Source organism: Gekko japonicus, unplaced genomic scaffold (genome assembly GCF_001447785.1).
Source record: "Gekko japonicus isolate JY-2015 unplaced genomic scaffold, Gekko_japonicus_V1.1 scaffold895, whole genome shotgun sequence".
Taxonomy (NCBI): Eukaryota; Metazoa; Chordata; class Lepidosauria; order Squamata; family Gekkonidae; genus Gekko; species Gekko japonicus.
In genome coordinates, this window is record NW_015172581.1 from 271,788 (window position 1) to 298,478 (window position 26,691).

The following is a 26,691-nucleotide window of genomic DNA, read 5'->3' on the forward strand; positions in this document are numbered from 1 at the left end:
AGAAGAGGGGAGGGCAGTGTGTGAAAGCCTGAGTTACAGACAGGATCTGATTTCAGTGATTTCAGCAAAAGTAAGGGAGTAGACCAACCCTGAGATCAGGATAACAGGTAAGATCCAGAAACCGGCTGCCATGGTTTGGGGGCTGAGAGTTGGCTTTTATGCACCTTCAGTTGTATTGGGAAGGGGGCAGTGTCTCTTCCGTGACAGGATTGGGTTCTGGCTAGAAACTTTGACTCTTACTGAAGGTTTGCATTTTAGGAAAGTGGAAGGTAGAAGGGACTCCGAATATGAGCAAGATTTAAAAGTATGGGGGAGACATGGAACAGTCAGTCTGGGGTGTGGTCTGGTTACCTGCCCAGAATACCAACATGGGCTGCTTGAACAGATGACCAGGCAGGTTTTCGTGGTGCTTCCTGGGCTCGTGATTAAACCACCTGAGCAGGCAGCCTGACCGTAAGAGGCCAGGAGACGGCTGGTGGCCCTGCCCCGCCTTGCCGTTGGGGTTCCAGGGAACTCTGCTTTGTAAGGCGGATTCCTGGGTGGTCTTAGATGGCAAGTCGTTCTTCTACAAACCTTGATTGTTAATCATGGCCTGACCTTTGATGAACCCTCATGAAGCCAAAGAACAGAACTACCGTCAAGGATGTGTCCACCCCCCACGGGGAACGTGTCCACTTCCTTGGGAGTAAGCTTTTCTTGTGCCTGCAGCCTGATCTCAGTTTTAATACCAAACATGGCTATCCTTCTGCATCGTCAGACAGCGTATGGCCTGAGAAGCCGTGAAGGTGACCCAAAACATGGCTTCCAACTCAGGGATGCTTTCAGGGTTACACGGATATATTGACCAGTTAATGCACACCGGTAACTGTATGTAACAGCAGGATTGTGTGTTCTGCTGATAAGCAAGGTAGAGGTGCCAAAACAGCACTGGCCGTGCAGGGCCTGTGTGTTTGGCCCGGCACTCTGTTTCTTCTGGCGTCCTACTAAACTCACAGCATGGTCCTGTGCAGAGTTACCCCAGACTCATCCCATTACAACCAGTGTACTTAAACTGACTTAAGTCTTCATGGGATAGCACTGAGCGCTTCTCAAGTCCTTCCCCTGCTGTTGGGATCAAGAAACAAAAAAGGGAGGCGGAGACAATGGGAAGTGCTCCCGTGTCGGACTCTTGAACAAAGTGACTCTCCACAACACTCTCTCCACAGTGATATGTTTGTTGAGTAGTCAAGATGATGATGGAATGGAGGGAGCCAGGCCGGAAGGAGCTTTCCCTTCTCTCCCCACCCCTGCCCCTCCATTCCTGGGTACGGCCTCGTGACCCCCACACCAGGCCTCCTCGTGCAGCGGCAGAAAGCCCACAGAGTCCCCCATGGCGAGGAGAATCAGAGAAATCACTTATTGGCCAGTCTGAAGTTGTGCAGACATTAAATTCTAAAATTATCTAAAATAAATGCTTCTGGTCCTCAGTAGAATGAGGGAATGGTCGATGCATAAATGAAACCATTTCAAAGTAACTTGTAACCAAGGGGGGGTTTTGTTCTCTTTTAACTGACAGGGACCAAATAATCGAATTGAGGATCCTCCAAGCCAAAAATGGTTGCCTCTTGAGATCTGAGCCCTGACTCGCGTAGGCGGTGTAGCTTGCCCAGCTTCTCACCTGTCCTCCGTTACCCTGAGCCCTCCAGCTGGGGTTTCCCAGCGGCCATTAAGCCCCTGTTCCTTCTTTTCCGTAGGGCAATCCCAGGCTGTTCGGCATCTGTGCCAGTTCTACAGTACAGTTTGTCCAGATGAAGCTCAGTGTCTCCTTTACCACGAGTACCAGCTTTCTTTACTTAGGAAAATGCCCAACAAAGTCATGGAGGGGCAGGTGCTGGAAGCCATCGGCCGGCTGTATCTGTCTCTAGGCACTGAAAGGTGAGAACCAGCCATTTCCAGAAGGGATTTGTTCCAAACTGCATGCTGCCCAATTTCACTGATGTTTATCCTGAGCACGGGGGTGGGGGTGGGTGGGCGTGGGGAGCGGCAGTGAAGGGCATTGGCTGTCCTGTAGACCTGGGGGGGACCAGGAGCCCGAGGGTGGTGTGCCACAGGCTGTCTGCTGGAGTGAAACACAGGGAACTGCTTCTGTTGGGTTCTCCCTGATGCCTGCAAAGCTGGGGAGGCCCGGCCTGCACATCGTGTTGGGTTTGGTGCTCCCAGATCTTGCAGGTATGAATGGCACATGCAGTGTCCTGCCCTGAGAGTGAACGGAAGGTCTCTGCCATGGTGAGCTGCTTGGAGTGAAACACAGGGAACTGCCTCTGTTGGGTTCTCCCTGATGCCTGCAGAGCTGGGGAGGCCCAGCCTGCACATCATGTTGGGTTTGGTGCTCCCAGGTCTTGCAGGTATGAATGGCGCATGCAGCGTCTGCCCTGAAAGCGAACGGAAGGTCTCTGCCATGGTGAGCTGCTCCAGCAGGGTTGTTGAGCAAGTGTCCCTTCTGTCTATGGCACTTTCTGCCGTGTGGCTTTTTAGCATAGCTGTGCTAATTTTCTTAGAAACATAGAATTGGAAAGGACCTCCAGAGTCATCCAGTCCAACCCCCTGCACAATGCAAGAAATTCACAAATCCTTCACCCCACGCCCCCAGAGACCCCTCCCTGCTCCATGCCCAGAAGATGACAAAAAAACCCCAAACCCTCCAGGACCTACAGCCAAACTGGCTTGGAGAAAAATTGCTTCCTGACCCCCAAAGTGGCGATCAGCATTCCCCTGGGCGTGTCAGAGAGGGCCACAAGAACAAAGCCCTGAGGCAACCCTGCCTGCCCTCCCTCTCACGATCTGCCTCAGTTCACAGAATCCGCATTGCTGTCAGATGGCCATCGAGCCTCTGTTTGAAAACTCCAAAGAAGGAGAGCCCCACCACCTCCCGAGGAAGCCTGTTCCACTGAGGAACCACTCTAACTGTCGGGAAGTTCTTCCTCATGTTTAGCCAAGAACTCTTTTGATTTAATTTCATTCTGTTGGTTCTGTTCTGACCTTCTGGGAGAACAGAAGACTCCGCACCGTCCTCTCTATGACAGCCCTCCGAGTACTTGAAGGTGGTTATCCTATCACCTCTCAGTCGTCTCCTCTCCAGGCTCCTTCAACCTTTCCTCATAGGGCTTGGTCTCCAGACCCCTCACCATCTTCGTTGCCCTGCTCTGGACATGTTCCAGCTTGTCTATATCCTTAAACTGTGGTGCCCAAAACTGAACTCAATACTCTAGGTGAGGTCTAACCAGAGCAGAGGAAAGTGGTACCATCACTTTGCGTGGTCTGGACGCGATACTTCTGTTGATACAGCCCAAAATCGTATTTGCCTTTTTAGCTACCACATCACACTGCTGACTCATGTTCAGTGTATGGTGTGCTTAGACCCCTAGATCCTTTCTGCACATGCTTCAACAGTTCCAGTTGAAGAGGGATTATAACTGTGTCACTCAGTATAGACCTGTATCCCCATTACAGTGGACACCCACTGCTCACCAGAGAAGGGGGCTGGGATACCAGCCTCCCCCAATAACCCCCCATTACTTGGCAGAGGGAAATCCTAAAATGATGCCATTCAAGACTGCCAATTTAAATGGAAAGTTACCTGCTAGCAAACTGCCTCATCTGTCAGGTGGGAATTCTGCGACTGGGATGGGGAAGCCCCGGCAGGTGCAGCTTTCGCTCTCCCTGGTGAGCCTTTTTCAAAAGCCCAGCAGGCGTGGCCTCCCCAAGGGCAGCGGGTCAGGGAAAGAAGGGAGGGTTGGTGATTACCCCCCCCCCCCGTGTGAGTGAGATGTGCCAGAGAGAGGCTGCTGCGGTTAGCATGTTCGTGGTAGGAAGAGCATGGCGCGCTTGCCTGTGTGTGTGAGAGAAGTCGCATCCCTCAAGCCCTCTCTGTTTAGAAAACGGGTAAATGTTCTCTACGTGATGAATTCTCACACTCTTGCCATCCATGTGTTGTGATTTCCATTCTCTCCTGTCCCTGCGTGTGGCCTGGGCCACGGACTTGCCTGCCTTGCCTGATGGGGCCGTGGCAGAGACCCTTCTCCAGAAACCCGGGAATGAAAAGAACAGCTATGTTGTTGCCTCTGGTCGTTGCTAAACGACTTCAAAGCATGGCTCAGATGTGGACTGTTTAACCTAGCTGCAGCAAAATACGTTTTATTTATTTACTTCACTTATACCCTGCCTTTTCCCCCAGTGGGGACCCAAAGTGGCTGACAGTATTTCCCCCTTCTCCACTTTATTCTCAAAACTAACCCTGTGATTCAGGTTAGGCTGATTGTGTGACTGGGCCAATGCAACAGAGTGGGGACTTGAACCCGGGTCTCACAGAGCCTAGTCTGACATTCTGACCACTGCAGGTTACCATAAAGTCTAGTTGCGCCCTCAGAGCACAAAGTGACAGATAGCGGCAGCCATCCTCTCTGTGTGTGTGTGTCAAGGGCAAGCAGGAGCCAGACGGGCTCTGGGGAGGCAGGGTTCTCCATCTCTTCCGGGGACAGCCTGTGACTCTGACATGGACTGATTTCTTTAGGGCATACAGATCTGCTCTGGAATACACCAAACAGAGTCTTGGACTGTTCATTGATCTTCAGGCAAAAGTGAAGGAAGCACACGCCTGGCTTCAGGCAGGAAAAATATATTATATGTTGCGGCAGAATGAGCTAGTAGATCTTTATATTCAGGTAAGATCAATTATGTGTTTGGATTTAAATTGTGGTAGTGTGCATATTGTGAAGCACTGGAAATAACTAGATTAACTGAGAGTCACAGAGCTGAAATACATATTGTGTGTCTCAGTGATTTCATCTCCAATTGCTCTGGTTAAAGGAAAGGGGGAAAGCAGTTATACTAAAAATCTTGACTACAAGACCTGTATGATGGCCCTGTCCACTTACCTCCCTCACAGGCTAGATTTTCCCTCTGTTTTTCTTTCCTTTTACTGAGTGAGCAGCCCTAGTAATGTGTTCTCTTCTTTGCTGAAGAACTCTGGCTGTCCCACCCTGTCACAATACGATATTTTGGCTGTTTGCTCAGCTCAGGAACCTGAGGGAAGGATCAGGAGCCCACTCTAACTTAGGTCCTTTCCGCACTAGATCTTAAATCTTGGTTCAGCCCTGCCCCTGGTTCAACCCTGTCCCATTCTACACTAAACCCCATTGTCTTAAATATATTAGAACTTAATAGTCAACTCAAAGAGTCGGAGATTCTCCCATTGAATGTTTGTATGTACCATTGTTTGTTTTTGTTTGTCTTTGCCTTTTTGTTATAAAATAAAAATATTTACCAGGCACAGAACTGCTCTGAGGGAGAATTTAGATTCTAAGTCAAGAGAGCTACAGATCAGCTTTATACAGACAACGGATACATCAAAGCTGAGGGGAGCGGCTGAGCTCTCCCACGAAAGGGTCAAGGCACAGAGTCAAATCTTACTGCGAAAGTGCCAAAAAGTGCCCAAGGACACTTAAGCCCCATTGGGTAGGTAGCATGGGACTTCTGAGAATACTTCCTTAGCTCACCCATCCCACCCCCCCCAAGTGCCTACATCACTTCCCTCCACTGAAAATCTTATCGCTACGGGGCTGACTTTATTTAACATAGAGGGGTAAGGTCAGGTGAAATCAGGGGTTGAAAAATTCTGAGGTAATTGAATATAGATAACTCTGAGGTAAAACCAGTACATGCACAGACTTCCGTTCTTATGTTTCAGGCTAATGAGAGTTTCTGAAGCTATTCAGAATTCATCTTTATGTTGAGATGCTTTTGTTCCAGTGTTTCCCCAAACACTTTAGTACACTTTCCTTGAGCATTCTGAGACTCGTTTGGTTTCCAGAAGGCTGGTGTACTCTTTCCAGCACCCAAACCCCTTCTCTTGAAACACCAGTACTCATCTTGAGTTTTTAACTGACTCTTAAGGTTTCTGTAGGCAGTTTCTAACCACACCAGACCAGGGATCTCTGAATTTTTTGGAGCTAACTCTCTGTTTTGACTGGGTAGGGAAATTCTCCTCTTACTAGAAGATCTATCCCCTTTCCTTGGCCCAAATGGGAGTCTTTACCTACTTCCCAAACTTCCTTGCCAACTTCCCTGTAGTTCTCCTGTCTGTGTTAAATTGCTCTCAGCTAAGGCTGAAATCAGACTCAACTCAGTCAAGGCAGAAATCTGACTCTTTCCTCACCATGCAGCTCTCAAGTCTAGGGATGGGCACAAACCAGTAAAATGAAGGTTTATTCCGGTTTGTGGATCGTGGGGTCTCGTGAACCATGAAACTTCACAAACCTTCCCATTTACCAAACCGGTTTATTTTGTGAGGTCTGTGATGCTACGGAGCACCTCCCTCATGGGCTAGAGACACTAAACTTGCAGCAGGTCTCCAGTTGACTCTCCTCTACCTTCCCTCCAGGTTTGGTGATGATGGGATTTAGGTGGGCCAAGTTACAGCCCCCCAAAGCAGGTGCCCCCAGGAAAGTGCTCTCTGAGGAAATCACAGCCACAGGTTCAGTAGTGTGTTGAATGGCCTCCCTGCAAGCTAGAGGCATCAAACTTGCAAAGGACCTCCCCGGGAAGCACCCCTACCTGCCCTCCAAGTTGTGTGGAGTTTGGCTGGGGGGGCAAATAGTGCCCCCCCCTCCCAGAGCAGGTGCCTCAGGAAAGTGTGCTCTGGGGAAATCACAGGAGCCACAGGTTCAGGGTTGTGTCGATTTGAACAGACCCCCAGCAAGCTAGAGGCATCGAACTTGCAGTGGACTTCCTTGGGATGCTACTCTACAAGAGGGGAGGAGGTCTACTGCAGGAGGGGGGGTGGCAATTTGGAAAACCAATGGGCAGGTACAGCAAGGGCAGCTGGTGATGCCAGGCCCAGCGGGCAGGTACCCAGAGGTGCAGAAGTCAAGGATCTTAGGGTCCAAAGTACAAAAGGGGGGAGGTCTAGCATGGGAGGGGGATGGCAAGCTGGAAAACCAAGTCAGTGGGTGGGTACAGCAAGAGCAGCTGGTGATGCCAAGTCCAACCCCCCCCCCCGGTTGCTTTGACAATTAATTGATCAGCGTCAGTATGTCTAGCTCACAAACCCCTGCCAAAAACCTAACAAGCCTCTGTGAATAACATGGTGGTTCATGGGTGACACAACCTCATCAACCGAGGCCTTGCAAACCACAAACTGGCCATGTTTGTGACGAAATTAGGTTTGTGGTGAGATTCGTGCCCACACCTATGGAAATCTTTCTCTGTTCAGCAGATGCTAACCAATCAGATTGCTTGGAGCAGCCTGTCACTTAAGGCTGTCTTTCTCCGGTGGTCCAGGAGTGGGGCAGTCCTTCAGACTCCTTACTCCCAGAAATAGCTCCTCCTCTCCGAAGGCAGGGCCGGAAGACTCTTTAGTCATGGAGGGGAGGGGCTTGACCCCTGAAACCCAGTCTCTCCGGCCCTGCCTTCCAAGCAGGACGTTGCAGACAGTGTTCCGTTGGAGCACAGTAATTAGAAGAAGAAGAAGAAGGAAGAAAGAAGAAGAAGCCAGAAGGAGAAGGGCAGGAACAAGTAGCTTCATAGCGCCTCTGTTCCCCCTCCCTTCACCACCTTCCTCCTGGCCATCTACAGCCGCAGGAGAAGTGTAGCTTCCTTTGCAAAGGCGTCGATGGACGTGGGAGAACCCTGGGGAACTGTGATGCTGATGAGACTCCTGCAATAGCACTTCCAGTCCAGGAGGGGGGGGACTGGTTGATAAGTCTCCGCTTCCTGCCCATAGGGAGCCTAGGAGGGAAGTGGTAGAGTCTCCAGCATTGGTGGGGCTGCTGCAGCTGCGCCAAAGAGTCCTCACCTGCTGACTACAATTGGCTCCTTGTTCTTACAGACGTGGGAGGCTGATTCCAAGTACCGGTCCACAGCAGTTTGGTAAGAAGGGAAAGGGGCCAGGAGGGCTCCTTCCCAAGGATGACTCAACCCCCCCCCATGGATTATAGGGGGTAGAGGGAAGGTACTGCGGTGGCCAGGGCATTGGGGGAGAAAAGGGGATGGGGAAGGGCTCCTTTACTAGCACGGCAATCCCCGCCTCCCCCGGCTAGCTTACCATGAAGCTTGGAGGTGAAAAAAGACCCAGAACTTGGATAGGAGACCACCTGGGAGTTCTAGGGTCGTTAGGTATAGTCAACAAATACCTCCCAACCTGAGGTTTGTTCAGAGCTCCCCCCACCCCCGACCTTGCAGGGCCATAGAAAGCCTGGGCAATGGGAAATAAAGGCGGGAAGCAGCCATTTTGGGGACAAAGTTGTTACTTTCACTTTCAGGGAGAGTACAAAATGGCTACTAAAGCAGGATCCTCCACTTCTCTGGAACTGAAAACTGAAACTTGTACTTTTGACCTGGCTGAGTCTCCTAAATCCCCTCTAAATCAAGCACAGGAACACCCTTTTGGGGAAGAGGCCCACTCTAACCTTCTTTCATGGTTGAAATTAGAAATGAGGAAGGAGTTTAAGGCCATGTGGCAAGAATTTCACAGGTGTCCCCACACTCCCAGGCGTCACAAAAGGCACAGCCCTAGTGAGTGGGAACCTGATCTTCTTGGGAAAAAGAGAAAAAAGGCCCAAGAATACCAAAGGGAACATAGTCCTCTATTAGATGAACTAGACTCTGATTCGCCCAAGCAAGAGGGTGAGTTGTCGGAGGAGGAGGAGGAGCCTGTGGTTTAGAAGATGATGCATGGGATAGAGCATCTGATTCAGCATCTGCAGACTCTGATTCGCCCAAGCAAGAGGGTGGTGTGTTGTCGAAGGAGGAGGAGCCTGTGGCCCAATCTAGGCTTCCCCACAGGAGCTCTACAATAGACTCCTTCCAAAAGTCATTAGGACATTTGAATTCGCTTACACTCCAAAAGAAAAAGAGGAAGATGATGCCGGCTTTCCTGTAGGATTAGACAAAACCATGCCAAATCCAGTGCTAAAACAGGGGGGTACCACTGCCAGCAGCCTTCTATAACGTTATGAAGGCAGAGTGGGAGCACCCAGCTAAACCTAAAGCCACTCACCCGGCATTTGGAAAGTTTTATTCTCTCATACCGGAAGCTTCAAAAAAGCTGAAACTGTCTGTAGTAGACGACCCAATTAACAATAGCCTGGCATCCACCTCGGTTCTTCCTATGGAGGCAGATGGGCTTCCCAAAGAGAACAGCGACAAGCACATAGAGCAAGCCCTGAGGAGAGATTTTGAAGCGTCGGCTAATGCTCTATGAGCTTCTGAAGATTGCTCTTGCCATGGCCTTTGCGGTGGATGCCACACTGGATGCAGTGCAACAATCGGCCAGGAGCATGGCTTGCAGCGTTACAGCAAGACGTAGCACCTGGGTGAGGAGGTGGGATGTGGATCCTTCAGTACGGGCTAAAGTGGCAGCGGTTTCATTCAAAGTTGCCAACTAGTTTGGAGACGGTCTGGAAAGGTACCTTATTGAGGATAAGGATAAGAAGAAGGTTCTTCCCTCAAAGAAGAGGGCAGAAAAGAGAAGACGATATCTTCAGTCCTTTCGGGACTCCAGAAGAGAGACCAAAACTGGCAGTAATAGATCTTACGAAGGCAAGTGGCAACCCAAGTCCAAAGACAGCAGATCATCTTCTTTCTCCACAAAGCAATCCCACAATGGCAAGAACGCAAAGAAAGGACCCCAGGCATGACTATGCTGGGAAGAGGACACAGACAGGCATCGGGGGCTGTCTTTAGCAGTTTGCACAAGTATGGCAGAGGACAGTCATGGACAGATGGGTTCTGGACACTGTCTCAACAGGATATTCCCTAGAATTTTGGTCACTACCTTTGAACCATTTTATGAAGCTACCAAAGAACAGATCCAGAGTGAAACACAGACAACTTTAAGTGGCCATTGCCCATCTGCTCAAGATAGGGGCAATAGAATCAGTCCCATTCCTAGAGAGATCTCAAGGGGTCTCCTTCGCTGTACCAAAGAAGAATGGGGATGTAAGAGGAATTTTGGACCTAAAATGGCTAAACAAGGAGGTAGTGACATGATTGAGGTTTATAAGATTATGCATGGGATAGAGCAGGTAGAGAAAGAGGTACTTTTCTCCCTTTCTCACAATACAAGAACTTGTGGGCACTCAATGAAATTGCTGAGCGGTCGGGTTAGAACGGATAAAAGGAAGTACTTCTTCACCCAAAGAGTGATTAAGACATGGAATTCACTGCCACAGGAAGTGATAGCGGCTACAAGCATGGACAGCTTCAAAAGGGAATTAGATAAACATATGGAGCAGAGGTCCATCAGTGGCTATTAGCCACAAGGTATAGATAGGGGCTCTGGGGCAAGTGATACTCTGTCTTCTTGGTGCTTGTGGGGGGGGGGTCAACAGTGGGAGGGCTTCTAATGTCCTGGCCCCACTGGTGGACCTCCTGATGGCACCTGGTATTTTTGGCCACTGTGTGACAGAGTGTTGGACTGGATGGGCCTTTGGCCTGATCCAGCATTGGCATCTCTTATGTTCTTAGTTACCAGAAAGTTCAAGATGGAAACTGTGAAATCCATTCTGACTTCTATACAGAAAGGGGACTATATGGCGTCCATAGACTTATCGGAAGCCTATCTACACATACCAATTCAGGAAGCTCATTGCAGGTTTCTTCAATTCACCTACCACGGAGACCATTACCAGTATTGGGCACTTCCTTTTGGCCTGAAGTCCTCACCGAGGGTCTTCACCAAGGTCCTAGTGTCTCTGGTTGCCTACCAGAACCAAGGGGTTATCACTGTACCCCTACTTAGGCGACATATTAGTCAAGGCCAACTCATACGATCTAACGGTAAAGTCACTGGAGATCACGATGAAGGTACTCGGGGATCATGGGTTTGTGAACAACTTGGAAAAGAGTTCTTTGATACCAACTCAATCCCTAGTTCATCTGGGAGTGCGCATCAACACGGTGAGGGACAGGGTGTTTCTATCTCAAGAAAGACAACAGAAACTAATACAACTGAAACAGGAGGTCATGCTTTTACAAAGAGTGGAAGTTATGACGCTAGCACGACTCTTGGGGATGCAAGTATCGTGCCAGAAGTTGTTACAATGGGCCAGGTTCCACACACGTTCTCTACAACGCTTTCTCCTCCCCTTTCAGAACTTGATAGCTCAGAAGAGGGCCAGAAAGGTGGACCTTCCACAGGTAGTGAGACAACAGTTAGCTTGGTAGCTAGAACCAGACCACTTCTCAGAGGGCATGCCACTCAGGGAGCCAGTCCGAGTGTAATCACAACGGACGTAAGCCTGTTTGGTTGGGGGACGCATATGAAGGGGGAAATGGGACAAGGCACTTGGAGCCTGACGGAGAGTTCCAACAGCACGAATCTGCTGGAGCTAAGGGCGATCAGAATGGCTCTGGAGAAATTCCAGGGAGAGATAGTAGGCAGTCACATATTGGTCCAAACAGACAACATAACAGTAAAGGCTTATGTCAATGGACAAGGTGGGACATGCTTCAGACGGCTACATGAGGAAGCAAGCCAACTGGTGAGGTGGGGAGAGACACACATTCTGTCCATAAATGCGATACATGTGGCAGGTCGGGAGAACACTGTGGCCGACTGGCTGAGTTGGCAGTGGGTCGATCAGTCAGAGTGGATGCTCAACAGGACACTGTTTGGTCAACTCTGTCACAGATTCGGGACACTGGAAGTGGACCTATTTGCCACAGAACAAAATCGTCAAACAAGAAACTTCGTGTTAAGACTAAAGAATCCTCTGGCCATGGGCACAGATGCACTACATCTCAAGTGGCCAAAGACATGTCTTCCCACCGATTCAAGTCAAAGAGTGGTCCAAAGAGTGATAGATCAAAAAGCAGATATCATTCTAGTGGCTCCATTTTGGCCCCATCGGGCCTGGTTTCAAGATCTGAAGAGACTGCCGGTGGGGGAACTGTGGCATCAGTGGTGGATCTCCTGACACAGGGTGGCGGTTCATCCTCAGCCAGGGTAGTTGTCTCACAGCCTGGAGGTTGAGTGGCAGCAGCTGACAGAAATAGGCTACCCACAGGGGGTGGTTAAGACTATGCTAGTGGCCAGGAAGGGTTCTACCAACAGGGTCTATAATAACACATGGCAGGTGTTCCATTCTTGGTGCATAGGGGGGCAGGACCCTCTTAGGGCACCTGTGGGCGAGGTCCCGTCCTTCCTTCAAGAGGGGTTGGAGAAAGGACAACACAAAAGCACCCTGAGGAGGCAGGTGGCAGTTATCTCCACCGTCAGGGGAACTAGGAAAGGCACGTCCCTCTTGAATCCTCCGCAGGCACATAGGTTTCCAACTTGGAACCTCAACATAGTCCTCAAGGCTCTGTACTGATCCAGCTTTTGTCCCTAAGGTCAATTCAGCCTTCCATAGGTTGATGGATATTGTCCTTCTGTCTTTCTGCCCAAACCCTCAAGGCCAGAAGGAAAAGGAATGGCATTGCCTGGATGTGAGGAGGGCACTAAGTTTCTACCTGGATAGGACGAGGCACATGAGAAGCACCGACTCCCTCTTTGTCCCTTTCAGGAAATTGTCCCTAGGTAGGAAAGTCTTCCTCCCTAAGTAGATGGATTTGAGGGTGCCTATGTTTGGGCTAGGGGTCTGGAGCTTCCCCAGGGGGTTACGGCCCATTCCCTCAGAAAGCCTATTGGGCTTTCCCATCACTGGAGGTGGTCTGCAAGGCAGCTACCTGGAAATCGGTGCACTCCTTTACAAGGCACTACAGGATAGACAAGATGGCCTTGGCAGAGGCTGCCTTTGGCTGTAGGGTCTTACAGCACACCTTGTAGGCAGGGAAGCGGTTGGACCCACCCTGGAGGGTACTGCTTTTTCACGTCCCAGGAGTCAGGAGTCTGAAGGGCTGCCCCAGTCCTGGACCACTGGAGAATGGAAGATTTGTCTCCACTTACCGTGAAGCTTCCTTCTCGGTGGTCCAGAGTGGGGCAGTCCTACCCACCCTTATGCATGGGGACCCTTCATCGACAGGGGTGTTGTTTTTTCCATTCGTGTACAGACAGGGATTAGGGGTTGGTTGACCCTAGCCGGTTCCATTGGGGGACGGGTTATTTCAAGTTTTGTTGGATGGTTAGCTCCCGGTTGGGGGTGATATGATGTGTTTCCTTTTCAGTGAAGGGGAATGGAGGCTTGGGAAATGACTGGGTTCCAGAGGTCAAGCCCCTCCCCTCTGTGACTAAAGAGTCTGCTGGCCCTGGCCTTCGGAGAGGGTGAGCTGATTCCCAGGAGTAAGGAGTCTGAAGGACTGCCCCACTCTGGACCACCGGGAAGGAAGCTTCACAGTAAGTTGGGACAAACCTTCCCATTTCTGTGAAGAATTAACACTTCACAGTCCTTCAGCTGTTTGTACAGCACTCCTACACTTTTAAGAAGTGCAGTCTGTCACAGACTCAGTGCGGCCAGGAAAGGAAAAGAGTGCGGGTGCCCCAACAGCCTGAAAAGTGCTTAGAGTGATGGCAGTGATGGGTGAAGCAGGGCCATGCAAAGAGGTGGCTGGAAATTCTGCATTTGGAGGGCTAGATGAAAAAGACAGACTCTGAGAGATCTCTTCTGACGTGTCAGACAAAAGAGCAGAGAAGGCCTGAGTACTGCTCATGAACAGAACTATAGTTGTTTTTTTAAGAGACTCTGGTGCAAAGGCTTTCTTAAGGAGGCTGCAGGCATCGTTGACAGCCCGTTTGGCAATTTGGGGGAGACTTCCACAGTGCCCTGAACTGCCTGAGTGAGGCGTTTTAATGGAGGGCAGCTGAGGCGGATTTTAAATAAATACATTTGCTGTTGCAGATTCAGGGAGCTCCCTGGGTTCTAAGGCCAAATATAGAATCTTAAGTAAATATCTGTATTGATATCCTTTTTTACCATCTTAGAAAGTTAACTGTGTATAAGGGTTTCTCTAAGACTTAAGCTTTTTGGGGAAAGTGCCAAATAGGAAAAGAATGGAAAATCTATCTAGCAAATTAAAAGACTTGTGTAACATCATCCTTTTTTCTTTTTGGCTGGGAAATTTTATCACAGCTTCCTGAGGCAATCCAGATGGAAGCTGTGATTAGCATACTTGAGATCCTTTATGAAGGGAGATGAACACCGGAGTGCCTCACATGCAGGGAAATATGGGCCGATAAATGGCAGATTCTGTAGCGCTCACCAGATGACTTATTTAACTGCTGTGAAGAGCTCCAGTTGGCAGTGAACTCACAAGGCATTATTGCCAAGCAGAGAGCCTGAATCAGACCCTCACAACAGTGGCAGCTGAAGGAGCTATTAATTCCTCAAGGAAGACAGTGCCACTGAATGAAGAACCAGTAGAGAGTGTCTGCTGCTATACCAAAGAAGGGGAAACAATAATATTCCTGTACAATTCAACTATGTGACATTGAGGCACTAAAGAATGCAGTTGCTGCTAGCAACACTTCTAACTCTATGTGGCCTCTTTCTGCTGTGGGACCAGGGAAAAGTGAATTAAAACAGTCACTGAATTACATCATGTTTCTGTCTGAGATGGTTATGTCTGCACTCTAATTGCAAATGTGTCTCTCTAGGTTGCCCAAAATGCTGCTGTCTGCACTCAGGATCCTAACTTAGAAATGGATTTGTTTGAAGCTTCTGGAGACATATTTTTTAATGGAGACTGGGAAAAGGGAAAAGCCGTGTCCTTCTACAGGGTTGGTGTTCTTTCTTATTTTTTCTCATTCTTCACTGTCCAGTTGCAGGGATTTTGATGAGATTGCACACAACAAAACCCTCTAGTGCCCGTTGGTTCACAGAACTGTCTATGCTGCCATTTGGTCCCAGTGGCTTAATGCAACGAGTGCACACTCAGCCGTGAGGGCTCAGGTAAAGTCTTTGCCTAAAAGATGGCGACTGAGAGTTCCATCAGTGGGGCACGCCCAAAGGAAAGGTGAATAGACACCCACTTCTAAGCGCACGCTCAGCCGTTGAGGGCTCAGGTAAAGAGGGCTGTCTTTGCCTAAAAGATGGCGACTGAGCGTTCAATCAGTGGGGCACGCCCAAAGGAAAGGTGAATAGACACCCACTTCAGTTTCCAGGGCAGGGGTATTCAGAGTACACAGGATACAGAAATAGGTTTTCTGAAACTGTCAGAATAATGGATTTTGTACTTACATTCATTTTAGGACAAGGCTCTGCCACTTGCTATTGAGACCCGAAACAGAAACGCTGAGCTCCGCCTCTGCAACAAGCTGGTGGGATTGCTGTTAACATTAAAGGCCTATGAGGAATGTCTGGGATATGCACAAGCATCGCTAACGCTCAGTGTTGATTTAGGTAAAGGCAGTGTTAATGAAAACCTGCCTGGAAGTCTTCTGTGTCACTTTCGACCCGTCCAGACATGTATATCCATGCTTAAAATGTGATCATTTACAACCAACTGTGTGACTAATACTTGAAAGTTACTAAGGCTCTCCTCTTCTCTGATTTTTTCTCATCTGTGTGGTGTTATTATATATATATTTTGGACTGGATGCAGGGGAAGGTGCTGATGACTGTCAATATTTCATGGGATCATGGCACCCATGGTTGGGAGGTGTGGCCGGTAGAGCACACGAGTGTACCCCACATCAGCCATTCAAAGTGGTGCTCTAAGCCAGCCAATAGGAGCTATACTGGGGAAAGCTGAGATCTAACAGGGGGAGGTTTTGAAGGCATTCAGGTTTAAGACTCTGAGTGCCAGCTTAACAAAAGGGGGAAAATGCCAGGTGGTGACTGGTTTATTATCACACAAAGCCCTCCTATGCATTTTGCTGTGCAGGCTTCATCAGGGGGATTAGAGAATTCACCATACTGATGTGATTATAAGTCAAACTGACTGTAATTCTCTCACTTTGTGACTTGGTTTTGTTGTTATGTAACAAATCTTCCCTTCTGAAAGCTGTAGCCTTATCATACGCTTCTTGTACGATGTGGTCTGGGTCACCCCTAGTAGCAAGATTTTGTTTTAGAGTTCTTGCCTCCCTTTGATACTCTTCAGTGTTTGTGCAATTCCTTGTAACCCTCAAGAATTGACTATATGGTAAATTATTCTTATATGAGCCGGATGAAAACTACCACAACTTAAAAAGGAAGCTCTATCTGTAGGGTTTTTGTATATATTTATCCATATCCAATTGTCCCTTTTATTAATCATGACATCCAGGAAACTGATATGATGTTCTTTGAAATTTATTTCAAATTTTATATTATCGTTAACGTCAGGCCACCTATGAAATTCTTGCAACTGAGCCTTTCCATATTAAGAAAATATCAATATATCTCCACCATATAGATATATAATTCCTTTTTTAAATTTATTTTTTAAAAGTGGGATACAGAAGGGAAGAAGGGGTAGGGGAAAATATAGATCCATCAAGGTTGTCAAGTATTATGAGTTGCTACGTACAACAAGTAAAATCAGATCTATTACCAAATGTGTTACATATTTCAAATATAGAAGCAGACAACAAAACATCATTATGACAGAATTTTGGGATAGATTCTCTCTTTAAATAATAAACAAGAAATTTCCTAAATTTAGTGATAATCTATTAACAGTAGATTATATCTTTAACAGCTGAATGAACTTCTGTGCTAAAAGTAAATCATTCAAAAAACCTAAATATCCTCCTAATGGTTTGTCTAAATCTAAATTTTATTCTTACTAATTATTTAAATACTAGTGGAATACAGAATCAAATAGAAACTATAATCAATATCTTCATCACCTTTAATATGTTATTTAGATGATTCCAGACCTCAAAAAAAATCAACTATTCCCATAATATGAGTAATAAGCTTGTCATTTCTGCTGAAATTCTTTCAATGGTCTTTTGTTTATATAATTAGTTTTGCCAATGTTGCATACTCAGCTAGTTTTTCTTTTCAGCTCTCTATTGTAGGACTGCCTTCCATTTCATTGCAAATATTACTCTGGCAGCTGCCAACATCTATCTAAGTAGGTCTTGTGAAGTTCTGGCTTTATTATCTAGTAGGATTCCCAGTAACATAGTCTCTGGTTTCATCGGGAATTTGGGTTTTAAAATATTTTATTATTTATTTATATATTTATTTACTAGAAATAAGGCCCGTTGTGGAAATAAATACAACGGGAGCTAGAAAGAGGCTCTGGGAGAGTGCTCTGGCTTTGGGATGCTGAGGAGCAGTGCCATCAGCCATACACTAAGGGAGTGCATTTTAGAATTAGAACTTTGGCACCCACTATTCAATTATATATAAGGAGAGATTTATATTTACTATCCCGCCCTAACCCCTGGGGGTCTCTGGGCGGCTTACAGAAGGTGCTAATCACATTTTTACAGAATCTAACCTAGGGCCACAGACATATAGGGGTGGTGACTACCCTACCAGGCACCCTTTTTCTTGCGGCGGAACTTTGGTCGTTGTCTTGTTCTTGCGAGAGGTAGTCGGCGGTGTCCTCTCTGGTGCTGGTCTTTTAAGTTCCTTCTTCTGGCTGTGACAATTCCATTTCCGGGCCAGGACCACTCGCACTTCCGCGCATGCCCCGCTGCGGCCTCTGTCCTGGTGAGGCCCCGGCCTGCTGCGTTGCTCCGCCTCCATGCCAGTTGGTCCGGCCTCCTTCGCTCGCTCACTTCTTGCCTCACCAGCCACCATTTTTCTCTGTCACCGCCGCAACACAGGGACGGGTGCCCCCCTGCTCTAGTAGCACGTACCCATTAGTCTAATCGCCCTTTAACGGGCTTTCGAGCCGCTGGGTGGGCGGGAGCTGGGACATAGGGCCGGGTGCTCACCCCGGCCACGGTGGGGCTCGAACAGCCAAAGCTGTTTGGCCAGATGTACAAGCAGGCATCTCTTACCGCCTGTGCCACCGCTCCCTTCTCTTCATGTATATTTTTCCATTATCTTTTCATTCTTGGTGTAAGTCCACCACATATGATAAAAGATGCCATCTACTTCTTTACATTTCCAGCAAGCCCCTTTGTAATTCTTGTCCCTCTTTGCAATATCTTTTGGGGTGATGTGCCATCGGTAAAACATCTTGTACCAGTTTTCTCTTAATGCTTGGCTACCTTTAGTCCATAGATGTTCCCTGCATTGAAACTGTATTTTCTCACCGAAATTTTGCATCCATTTATTCTTGCAGGGTTTGACCTGTTCTCCTTCAGAATCATACTGAAGCAATAATTTGTAAAATTATTTTATTTTCAGCTACAACTCAAATTAAACCATTAGACATGTATCAACAGTCCTTGTGCCAATCTAATTATAATATTTATATTTTTCTCTTTTTTTAATTTTATTTTTCATGAGGATCATAAGCCTGTGTCTTTTCTCTTTGTATGTATTGAAGGTGATCTTTATTTCTTCCCTTTTATGTTCCATACTTCCACTGGATAAAGATTCCTGTCTTATATTGTTATCCATGTTTTTTTTATTTGCTAAAACCAGGCCATATGACAGCTCATCTTGTATTCTCTCTTCTGGCATTTCAAGAGTTGAAAAAGTTATTACTCTTCCCATAATTTTTTTTACTTGACTTGTGTTGCTTTTTATGGGATAGCTGGGATCTTTGTCTGAAAGCAGAGTTTCATGGAATAGTTAATCTTGGTTAGAATCCTGCTCCTTAACTGGTCATATTACAGTCAATTGGTCTTCCTTCTCATTTGGAATTTCCTGTTGTGAGATCAGTTCCTTATTTACAGTCTATGAAAAGTAGTCTGGGGGTCCAGTCACACGCCGAATTAGCCGTGTGATAGGGATGAATGCCGGGCGAATTTTATGGGTGCGATCACACGGGAACATCTGGTGCCTCCCCGACAGGGAGCAAGGGGACGCAGCGCACATGGCTGGGGGGGGGTCCTGGTGCCCCTCTCTTTGATATGTCTCAGAAGCAATCACCTTAGGTAAATTTTCAATGTTAAAACACAGTCTTAAGAGCAGTCCCACCTTCAAAAGTAGCCAGAATCCATTTTAACCAAGACGTTCTGTTAAAGATACACAGTCCGTTTATTTTTAAATCCCATGAAGTAAGAGGAAAAAGCAATGCATTGTAGATTCAAAAGTATAAATTCCAGATACTGATCGCAGAAGTCTATTGAAATGTTCAAATAGCAGTACTTGAGGCTTTTTTGCCATGGTGAATATTTCAAGGATTTTAACTTCCCAGTCTCTTGGCAGCTCATGAAGGGGAAGGAGGAGGGGGGAAACTCCACGTCTCATTCCCTTTCTTTTTGGAAAATTTAAAGGAGCGAGATCAAGATATCTTTGGAGATAAGTTTTTGCAGTTACAGGTACTCACATCAGTTCTTATCTTCAGTGATGTTATGGTGAGGTTCAAGCTCTGGTTGTCGGGTGTTCACAGCTTATCACAGTCATGGCTCCGTGACTGTGCCGTTCTGCGCCGTGCTTCGCAACATCCTCGGTCTTCCAGCTGCTTGCTGCCGCTCGCAGGGAGACCAGGGCAAGTCTCTACGGGAGAGTCGGTGGGGTCTTGGGTAACCAGAGCACCCCCCCTAAAGGTGCAGAATGTCGACGATCCTTGGGAGCTCGCCCGAGTCTCAACCTCCGTGCTGCACCGCAGCCTGGAAAACCCCAACATTAAATTCTTATTGCTGCAGACACACACTGATTCCCATTAACACAGAAAAATTTCATGAGTTGATTCAGAGAGGCAAGGCGGGATATAAATAGAAAGAAAGAAAGGAACTTTAACTTTAAATGAGTCCTGCAAGCCCCACGCCGGCTGGCTTGGCTTGGAGAAGGGATTTAAAGAGGCAAATGCCTTCTCCAAGCTTGTCGGGGTGGGGGGGCTTTGAGAGTGCATTAAAGCTGCTTTCTTTCTCTGCTCCCCCCCACACACCTCAAGCCTACCCAGGGAGGAGAACACTGGCTGGGGAAGGGAAGACCGATTGGGGAGGCACGCCTCCTCTTCGCTTCCCCAGATGCCCTGCCGGGAGCCACACAATATGTGTGAAAGAGCCACATGTGGCTCCCGAGCCGCAGTTTGGCCACCCCTGGTTTAGACCAAAGGCTTGTAGTCCTTAGAAGAAGTCTAGTGCTTTTAGAAATATGTCATTCTTAGGTTTCCATGCTGTTTTCTTTGTTTGTTTCCTTTGTTAGGGATGCAGTTAAGTGAAAGAGTGGCCTATCACCGCCTGGCCGTCGTCCACCATCATCTGGGGCACAGTGAGCTTGCTGAGCACTTCTACCTGAAAGCTCTGTCCCTCTGCCCTTCCCCTCTGGAATACGATGAGGAAGCCTTATACTACGTGCAGGTCTACCTTGTTCTAGGAGACATCATTTTCTATGAACTGAAGGTGAGTTACCAGAAGAGAACTGATATTTGGGTTCTGGTTTTGCTCAGGAGAAAAGTGGGCTAAAACTTTTTTGTAATATAAATGAATCAATATTTGAACATGAACACTTTCTTTCATCGCTTGAGATTAGAGTGTATATTAAGAAAAGGGTCTCAGGTTTATACTGTAACATGCAGTCTTGCACCAGTAGATGGCTGGTTCCCATTAGCTCACGTTCTAAAAGGCTTGCAAGGGCAACCTAAAAAATGAATGGAGCCAATCACTTCATTCACTGGGCGGAGGACTAGTCAGGTGACAATTTCCTGCAGATACCAACCGTTTCCTTTCGATGTATTTCCTTTCAAGAGCCATCCTGGGCATTAAGAGTAGTCAGAGTTACCAACTTCAGATTTGTAAAATACTTAAAGAAACAATAGCAGAACAACAGTGATGAGTTCAAGGAGGATGTGGAGGTGTTTTATTTGTAGCCTCTTGATTCATGGCTACTGAGGAATGAGGTGGGCTTTAGGTGGGGGGGGGTTAGGTTGGGGGCTTGAGGAGGAGAGAGAGTTTATTCTAAGGCTTAGAATAAGTTCTGGTTAAAACAACACAAAATGTTTAATGTTTATTTATTCGGTGTATTTAATGTATGCATTTTTTTAAAAAAAATATTTTAAAATTTCAAAGCTGGCTAAGAGCTGCCTCCTACTCTTCCATGGCAATCCAGGTATCTCACGGGTGCGGCCGGTGGCAAACACAGAAAACGTTCACAAGAGATGCCTAAAATGTTCTCCTTCAGTCTTTTTATTTTTCCAGCCCTGCTTTTATACTGAAACTTGATCTAAGTTCTCAGGGTAGGATAGGATTAAAAAATAATTCTATATGGAATGGAATGTGGAATTGGGGCAAACAGTGGTGGTGAGGGAGGGAGGGTCTATAACTTACTGACAAATTGTAGACTAACATCAACCAGATGGAATCCATCCTAGAGTTCTTAATGAACTCAAATGTGAAACTGCTGATCTTCTAAATAGGATATGTAACATGCCCCTAAGATCTGCTTCTATACTGAAGGATTAGAGAATGGCAAATGTAACACCCATTTTAAAATAAGGATCTGGGAAATTACAGGCCAGTAAACATAATAATTATTGAAGGTGTAAACGTATGGAAAACATTATTAAAGATAAAATTATCAAGCATATAGAAGGGTGGATCCTGCTGAATAAAAACCAACATGGCTTCTATAAAGTTAAGTCCTGTCTCACTAACCTTTTAGAGTTCTTTGAAAATGTCAGTAAGCATGTGGACAGGAGTAAGCCAGTAGATGTTGTTTTACTTGGGTTTCCAAAGGGCTTTTGGCAAAGTCCCTCACCAAAGACTCCTGAGCAACCATTGGAGTCATGGGGTAAGTGAACAAGTTCTCTTGTGGACTGTATATTGGCTTCAAAAACAGGAGGCAGAGAGCAGGAGTAGTCAGTTTTTGCAGTGGAGGGATGTGAGCAGCTAGGTTCCTCAGGGATCTGTATTGGCACCGGTGCTTTTCAGCTTGCTCACAAGTGACCTGGAATAAGGGGAATAAGGCCAAGTCTGCAGATGACTCCAAATTATTTACAGTGGTTAAGACAAAGGATGAGATGGTTAGACACTGTCATAGATGCAACGAACATGAAATTGAGTATACTTCAGAGGACACCAGAAGACAGGAGGGCCTGGCGTGACCTGGTCCATGGGGTCACAAAGAGTCGGACTCGACTGTGCAACTGAACAACAAGAAGAAGAAGAAGACAGAAATGGATTGAGAAGAGTTCCAAAAGGATCTCTGCAAGGTTGGGGAATGGGCATTAATATGGCAAAATGAGAACAAGTAGTGTAAAGTGATGGGGAAAATGACCAAAAAAAATCCCTAACTTCACATCTGTATCTGTCTATGGGCTCTGAGCTGGCAGTGTGTGGACAGAGTGGACAGAGAGAAGTGTTTCTCCCTCTCCCATAATACTAGAATCTCTCCCATGATACTCGATACTGTGGGCCATCCACAGAAGCGGATGGGTAGGAGATTCAGGACAGACGAGAGGAAGCACTTCTTCACACAGTGCATAGGTAAACTGTGGAACCTGCTGCCACAGGATGTGGTGCTGCCTGCCAACTGGGAAGGCTTTAAAAGGGGATGGACAAATTAATGGAGGATGGGGCTACTAGTCATGATGGCTACTAGTCACAAGGGATACCTGCCCCTTCCAGTTCCAGAGGCAGTGGATGCTTCTTTATACCAGTGGCAGGGGAGGATGGGTGGGAGACGGTGTTGCAGTCATCCCTGCTTGCAGGCTTCCCAGAGGCAGCTGGTGGGTCACTGTGTGAACAGAAAGCTGGACTTGATGGACCTTTGGTAGGAGCCAGCATGAACGTTCTTATGGAAGTAGAAGAGCCAGCAAGTAAGTTTCCTGAGGGCCACACGGCAAGAGGCCCTTTTCCATCCCCATGGGGAGGTGACTGCCTGTAGAATTCCAGGCTGGCCTCCTGGTGTCTCTTTGTTCCCTCTCCTGCAAGCTCTGACAGTTCACATCTTCTTTTGCTCTTTCAGGATCCTTTTGATGCCTCTGGGTACTACAACTTGGCTCTTGCGGCAGCCATGGAACTGGGCAACAAGAAAGCTCAGCTGAAGATTTACACAAGGCTAGCAATAATCTACCACAACTTCCTGGTGGACCGAGAGGTCTCTCTTTCTTACTATCAGAAGGCCAGAGCCTTTGCAACAGAGCTCAACATTCACAGAATTAATCTAGCCCCTGTGAGAGCAGCACAGGGGCTAGTGAAGAACGTCAAGTGAGATGCTGACCATTCCCCTGGTGCCTGCAGAGAGGGCAGGGGATCTGCTCGTATATGGTGCATGTGCTACTTGCATTCCAGAAACAGCACTCCATTTAACTGAGAAGCTATGATTCTGCAAAAGTCTCCAAACGTTCACTCGTGTGCACTTTAATAAAAGGAGTGTGAAGAGTGAGGTGGAAAGAAAAATCTACATCTTCTAAGCGCTCATATAAGGAGAAGATTATTGAAATGTAATTACCTGCATGATTTAACAAGCAATAAACATGCTGACTATTAAAGCTTAAGATTTTCTTGCGTGAAACGTAACATAAACAAGCCCCCGGAAAGGTGGGGGAGGTGCTGCCCAGCCGGTCACCACGGTTACCATGCACTGGAAACTGGATGTGCAGTCCGAAATCAAGTCAAACAACAGTGCCAAAGGTCAGAAAGCCAGGAAATCAGTCCAAGGTTGCAGGAGCAAGGAGTGGAGGCTAACAGCCAGGATCAGGTCCGAGCAGGCATGGTTGCTTCCGCACTGAGGCAGGTGCGTGGGGGTGTTTATGACCAGGTCCTCCCTTCCCTGGGAGTCAATCTGCCAAGACTCACAGCCCTTCCCGTTGCCTTTGCAAGAGCTGCAGTCTGGCACTCTTCCTTCACTCCTGCACATCCAGCCGCTGGCGCCCCCACCTCTGGGACACTCAGGAGAACTGGGTGGGGATTCTGGCCTCGGAGTGTCTCCACCCGGGGGGGGTGCTGGGCCAGGCTCTGGATCAGTCTCTCCCTCTGGCTGCCCCTCCTGCGCAGCTGCTGGGCCCTCTTCTCCCTCAGGTGCTGTTAAGGGTTCCTCTGCTGGGCTGGCTCCAGAGGAGGCTGGGTCGCTCCGTGCCTCTTCCTCATCTGAGGAGTCCTCAGCCTCAGCAGGACCAGGAACCAGGATGCAGGATGCACAACAAGTCCTGAGGTAAGACTGGAGAGGCAGTGCCCGGCCTTGTCCACTGAGGGGGAGGCGACAGTGCCTAGCCTACCTTGCTCTGCCCAAGACAGTGGGGAGGCGGCACCCCACTTCACCTGCCTGAGCCTTGCGTGAAACCAGGGAAGCTGCACCAAGCCTGCCTGAGGGTGGGAAATGGCACCTGGCCCACTTGAGCCCCAGCGGCAAGGTGATGAAAGTGGCATCCAGCCAACTGGTGAAGGCAGGCTATTTCCCCCTTCCTCCTCTCTTTGGGAGGCTGGGATGGGGCAGGCAGACTGCATCTTCCTCTCTTCCTCCTGCTCCTCTTGGCGGAATGGGGCCAGGGTGGATGGGGAGAGGGGCCCTTTCCAGCATGTTTCATTCCCAGTCTGCTTCTGCTCAGCCATCCCCCCCCCAAACACACACGGATAAAATGGAGGAGAAATATGTAATTTGCGTTTGTGGAGAAAAGTGGTAAAGAAATGAATAAGTAACAAATACAGCTAAAAATGGGGGGGGGGCAAAGGAAGCCAAGAGGAGCAGGGGAAGAGGATATACTGTAGGGGAAAAGATAAAGAGGAAAGCAGGCAAGTCCTTTTAGGCTGCCCACTATGCAACTGGGCCATCATTTCCCTGGGTAGGGAAGGAAGGAAAACCGAAGATCGGAGGCAGATAAAGGTAAGTTAGCTGGTGAGTGGAAGGAGAGGAGGAGGCAAGAAAAGGGGTGAGACTGTGGGGAAAGGAAAAAGCGGGGGAGGGCAAACAGAGAGTCCTTGCAGCTTTCCAATTGTCAATATATCTAATTCTCAACCCAGCCAAATCTGGAGACTGGCATAGTGAATGGACATTTTTAAAAAATATATGTTTATTAAAAGTTTTTCATACCTATATAAATAGAACAAGAAGGAATATAAACAGTAGAAAAAGAAAGTGGAGAAACAAGACAGATCTTTCTACAAACCCAACGAACCCCTAGGTTTGCAGAAAAATAGAAAATCTTTAAAACAAAAACATGGAAGGGGTTAAAATAAACCCCAAAATGATTAAAGGAGTGCTTGTAGCTTTAAGAATTGGATGCCCTCAGTGGCTGTTGCTAAGCAACCGCAACAGAATTGCCAGCTTGGTTTCTATCAGTGGTCCAATCTGCACTGGTCTTTCTGGCCACTGTGATGCCAATCACACACCTTTTCGCAAATTTCTGTCTGCATCTCATCTCACATCTGTGCTCCTATTGTTTTGCCTCGGCATCGGCTGTCTGCATCATCTTATTGCTCTCTAGTAGCAACTCGGAGGTTACTACGGAGTCTCACTGCGTTATCTGGTCCAATTGAAGGTTAAATAAATAAATAAATAAATAAATAAATAGCTCCTCCCCACCCTCAAGCCACTGTGAGCGATAAGCAGGCAACAGGAGCTAACCCCCCCCCCAATCTGTTTAAAAACAGCCAGGGAACAGTTTTCTGCAATCATATTTTTTTGCTCGTGGGTTAGACCACCCCTGAACCATTATTTCCTGGGGCAGTCCCCAGAACACCCCCCCTGGCAACTGCCGGCTGTTTCGTGTTTTTTGCTCAGCTCATTCACTTTCCAGCTCCCCTCAGGGGGCCCCCTGCCTCCCCCTCCGCCAGGTCACCCCCCCTTTACGCTCTGTGGGGGGGGGTTGCGGGTGCCATTTTCTCCCCGCAGTTCAGTGCCCTGCTGGCACCCCAGGAGGCCTCCCCCTCTCTCTCGCGCTCTCCCTCCCTCCCACGCTCCCCATGGTGAGGTCTGATGCAGACAGCTAGCTTTTATCCCAAGCCAAAATGGGAGGCAAGATGGAACCATATGCAAGGGTGCCACAGCAGACTGAAACCGCATTACGCAGCAGATGCAGATTCAGCCAGGGAAAGGCAGAAGCAGATGCAGATTCAGCCAGGGAAAGGCAGAGCCTCTTTGGCTTTGAAACGGAGATGAGCACCGCAACCCTAGAGTCGGATTCAACTGGCTTTCGAGCAAGGGAACCTTTACCTTTATGCTGCATTCATGAGGATGTCTTGGCAGTCGTCTCCTCCTGACTCTGCCACAAGCTTCTCCCCACCCCGTGCACTCTTCAGACTCTCGGGCCAGTTTTCTGCCATTCTCCTCCTCCTCCTTTCTTGCTGGGCTTCAGTGTCATTCCTTTGCTATTGCAGCTCCTCACCCTCCAAGGATCTGGAACGGGAGTCCAGGAATGGCAGGCAGGTTGCCCTGGCCGAGGACTAACATGCCTGCCATTGAACAGACAACAGACCCTCCGGTTCTTGGATTACGGGATGCAAGTCTAGGGAGGGCTGAACTCAGAGGCCAGAGTTCTACCATGTTATGTATTGAGCCTGAACTGAACTTGCAAAAGGACTTCACTTGAGGGTGCATAACGATAGCTTGCTAGGATCCTAGAATGGACCAATAGGGTGACAGGGATCCTAGAGTTACCCAACTGGGAAACAATGTTGTGTAGATGGCCTATTGTGGGAGTGGGGTGTGTTTTGGGTGTAACCTTTTTCAGGCACAAATACCCAGCTTTGGCCAGGGGTTTCTCAGTCTTCTTTCTCTTGCTGAATCACTAATAAACTATGAGCTGATCACTTGAATGCATCTGAACCCAGTACATTTC

The 26,691-nt window shown here is 47.9% G+C and overlaps 1 protein-coding gene across 1 annotated transcript in view; it reads left to right on the forward strand.

Moving 5' to 3' along the window:
- Positions 1–23,328, forward strand: part of SH3TC1 (SH3 domain and tetratricopeptide repeats 1) — a 75,610-nt gene extending 52,282 nt beyond the window's left edge. Inside the window, exons 14-19 of the mRNA XM_015421452.1 lie at positions 1,734–1,914; positions 4,550–4,700; positions 14,570–14,692; positions 15,164–15,314; positions 20,121–20,317; positions 22,881–23,328. Of these exons, the coding sequence (XP_015276938.1) occupies positions 1,734–1,914; positions 4,550–4,700; positions 14,570–14,692; positions 15,164–15,314; positions 20,121–20,317; positions 22,881–23,126 (1,049 nt within the window). The 3' untranslated portion in view covers positions 23,127–23,328. The remainder of the gene's footprint in view (positions 1–1,733; positions 1,915–4,549; positions 4,701–14,569; positions 14,693–15,163; positions 15,315–20,120; positions 20,318–22,880) is intronic.
- The last annotated feature ends 3,363 nt before the right edge of the window (positions 23,329–26,691 follow it).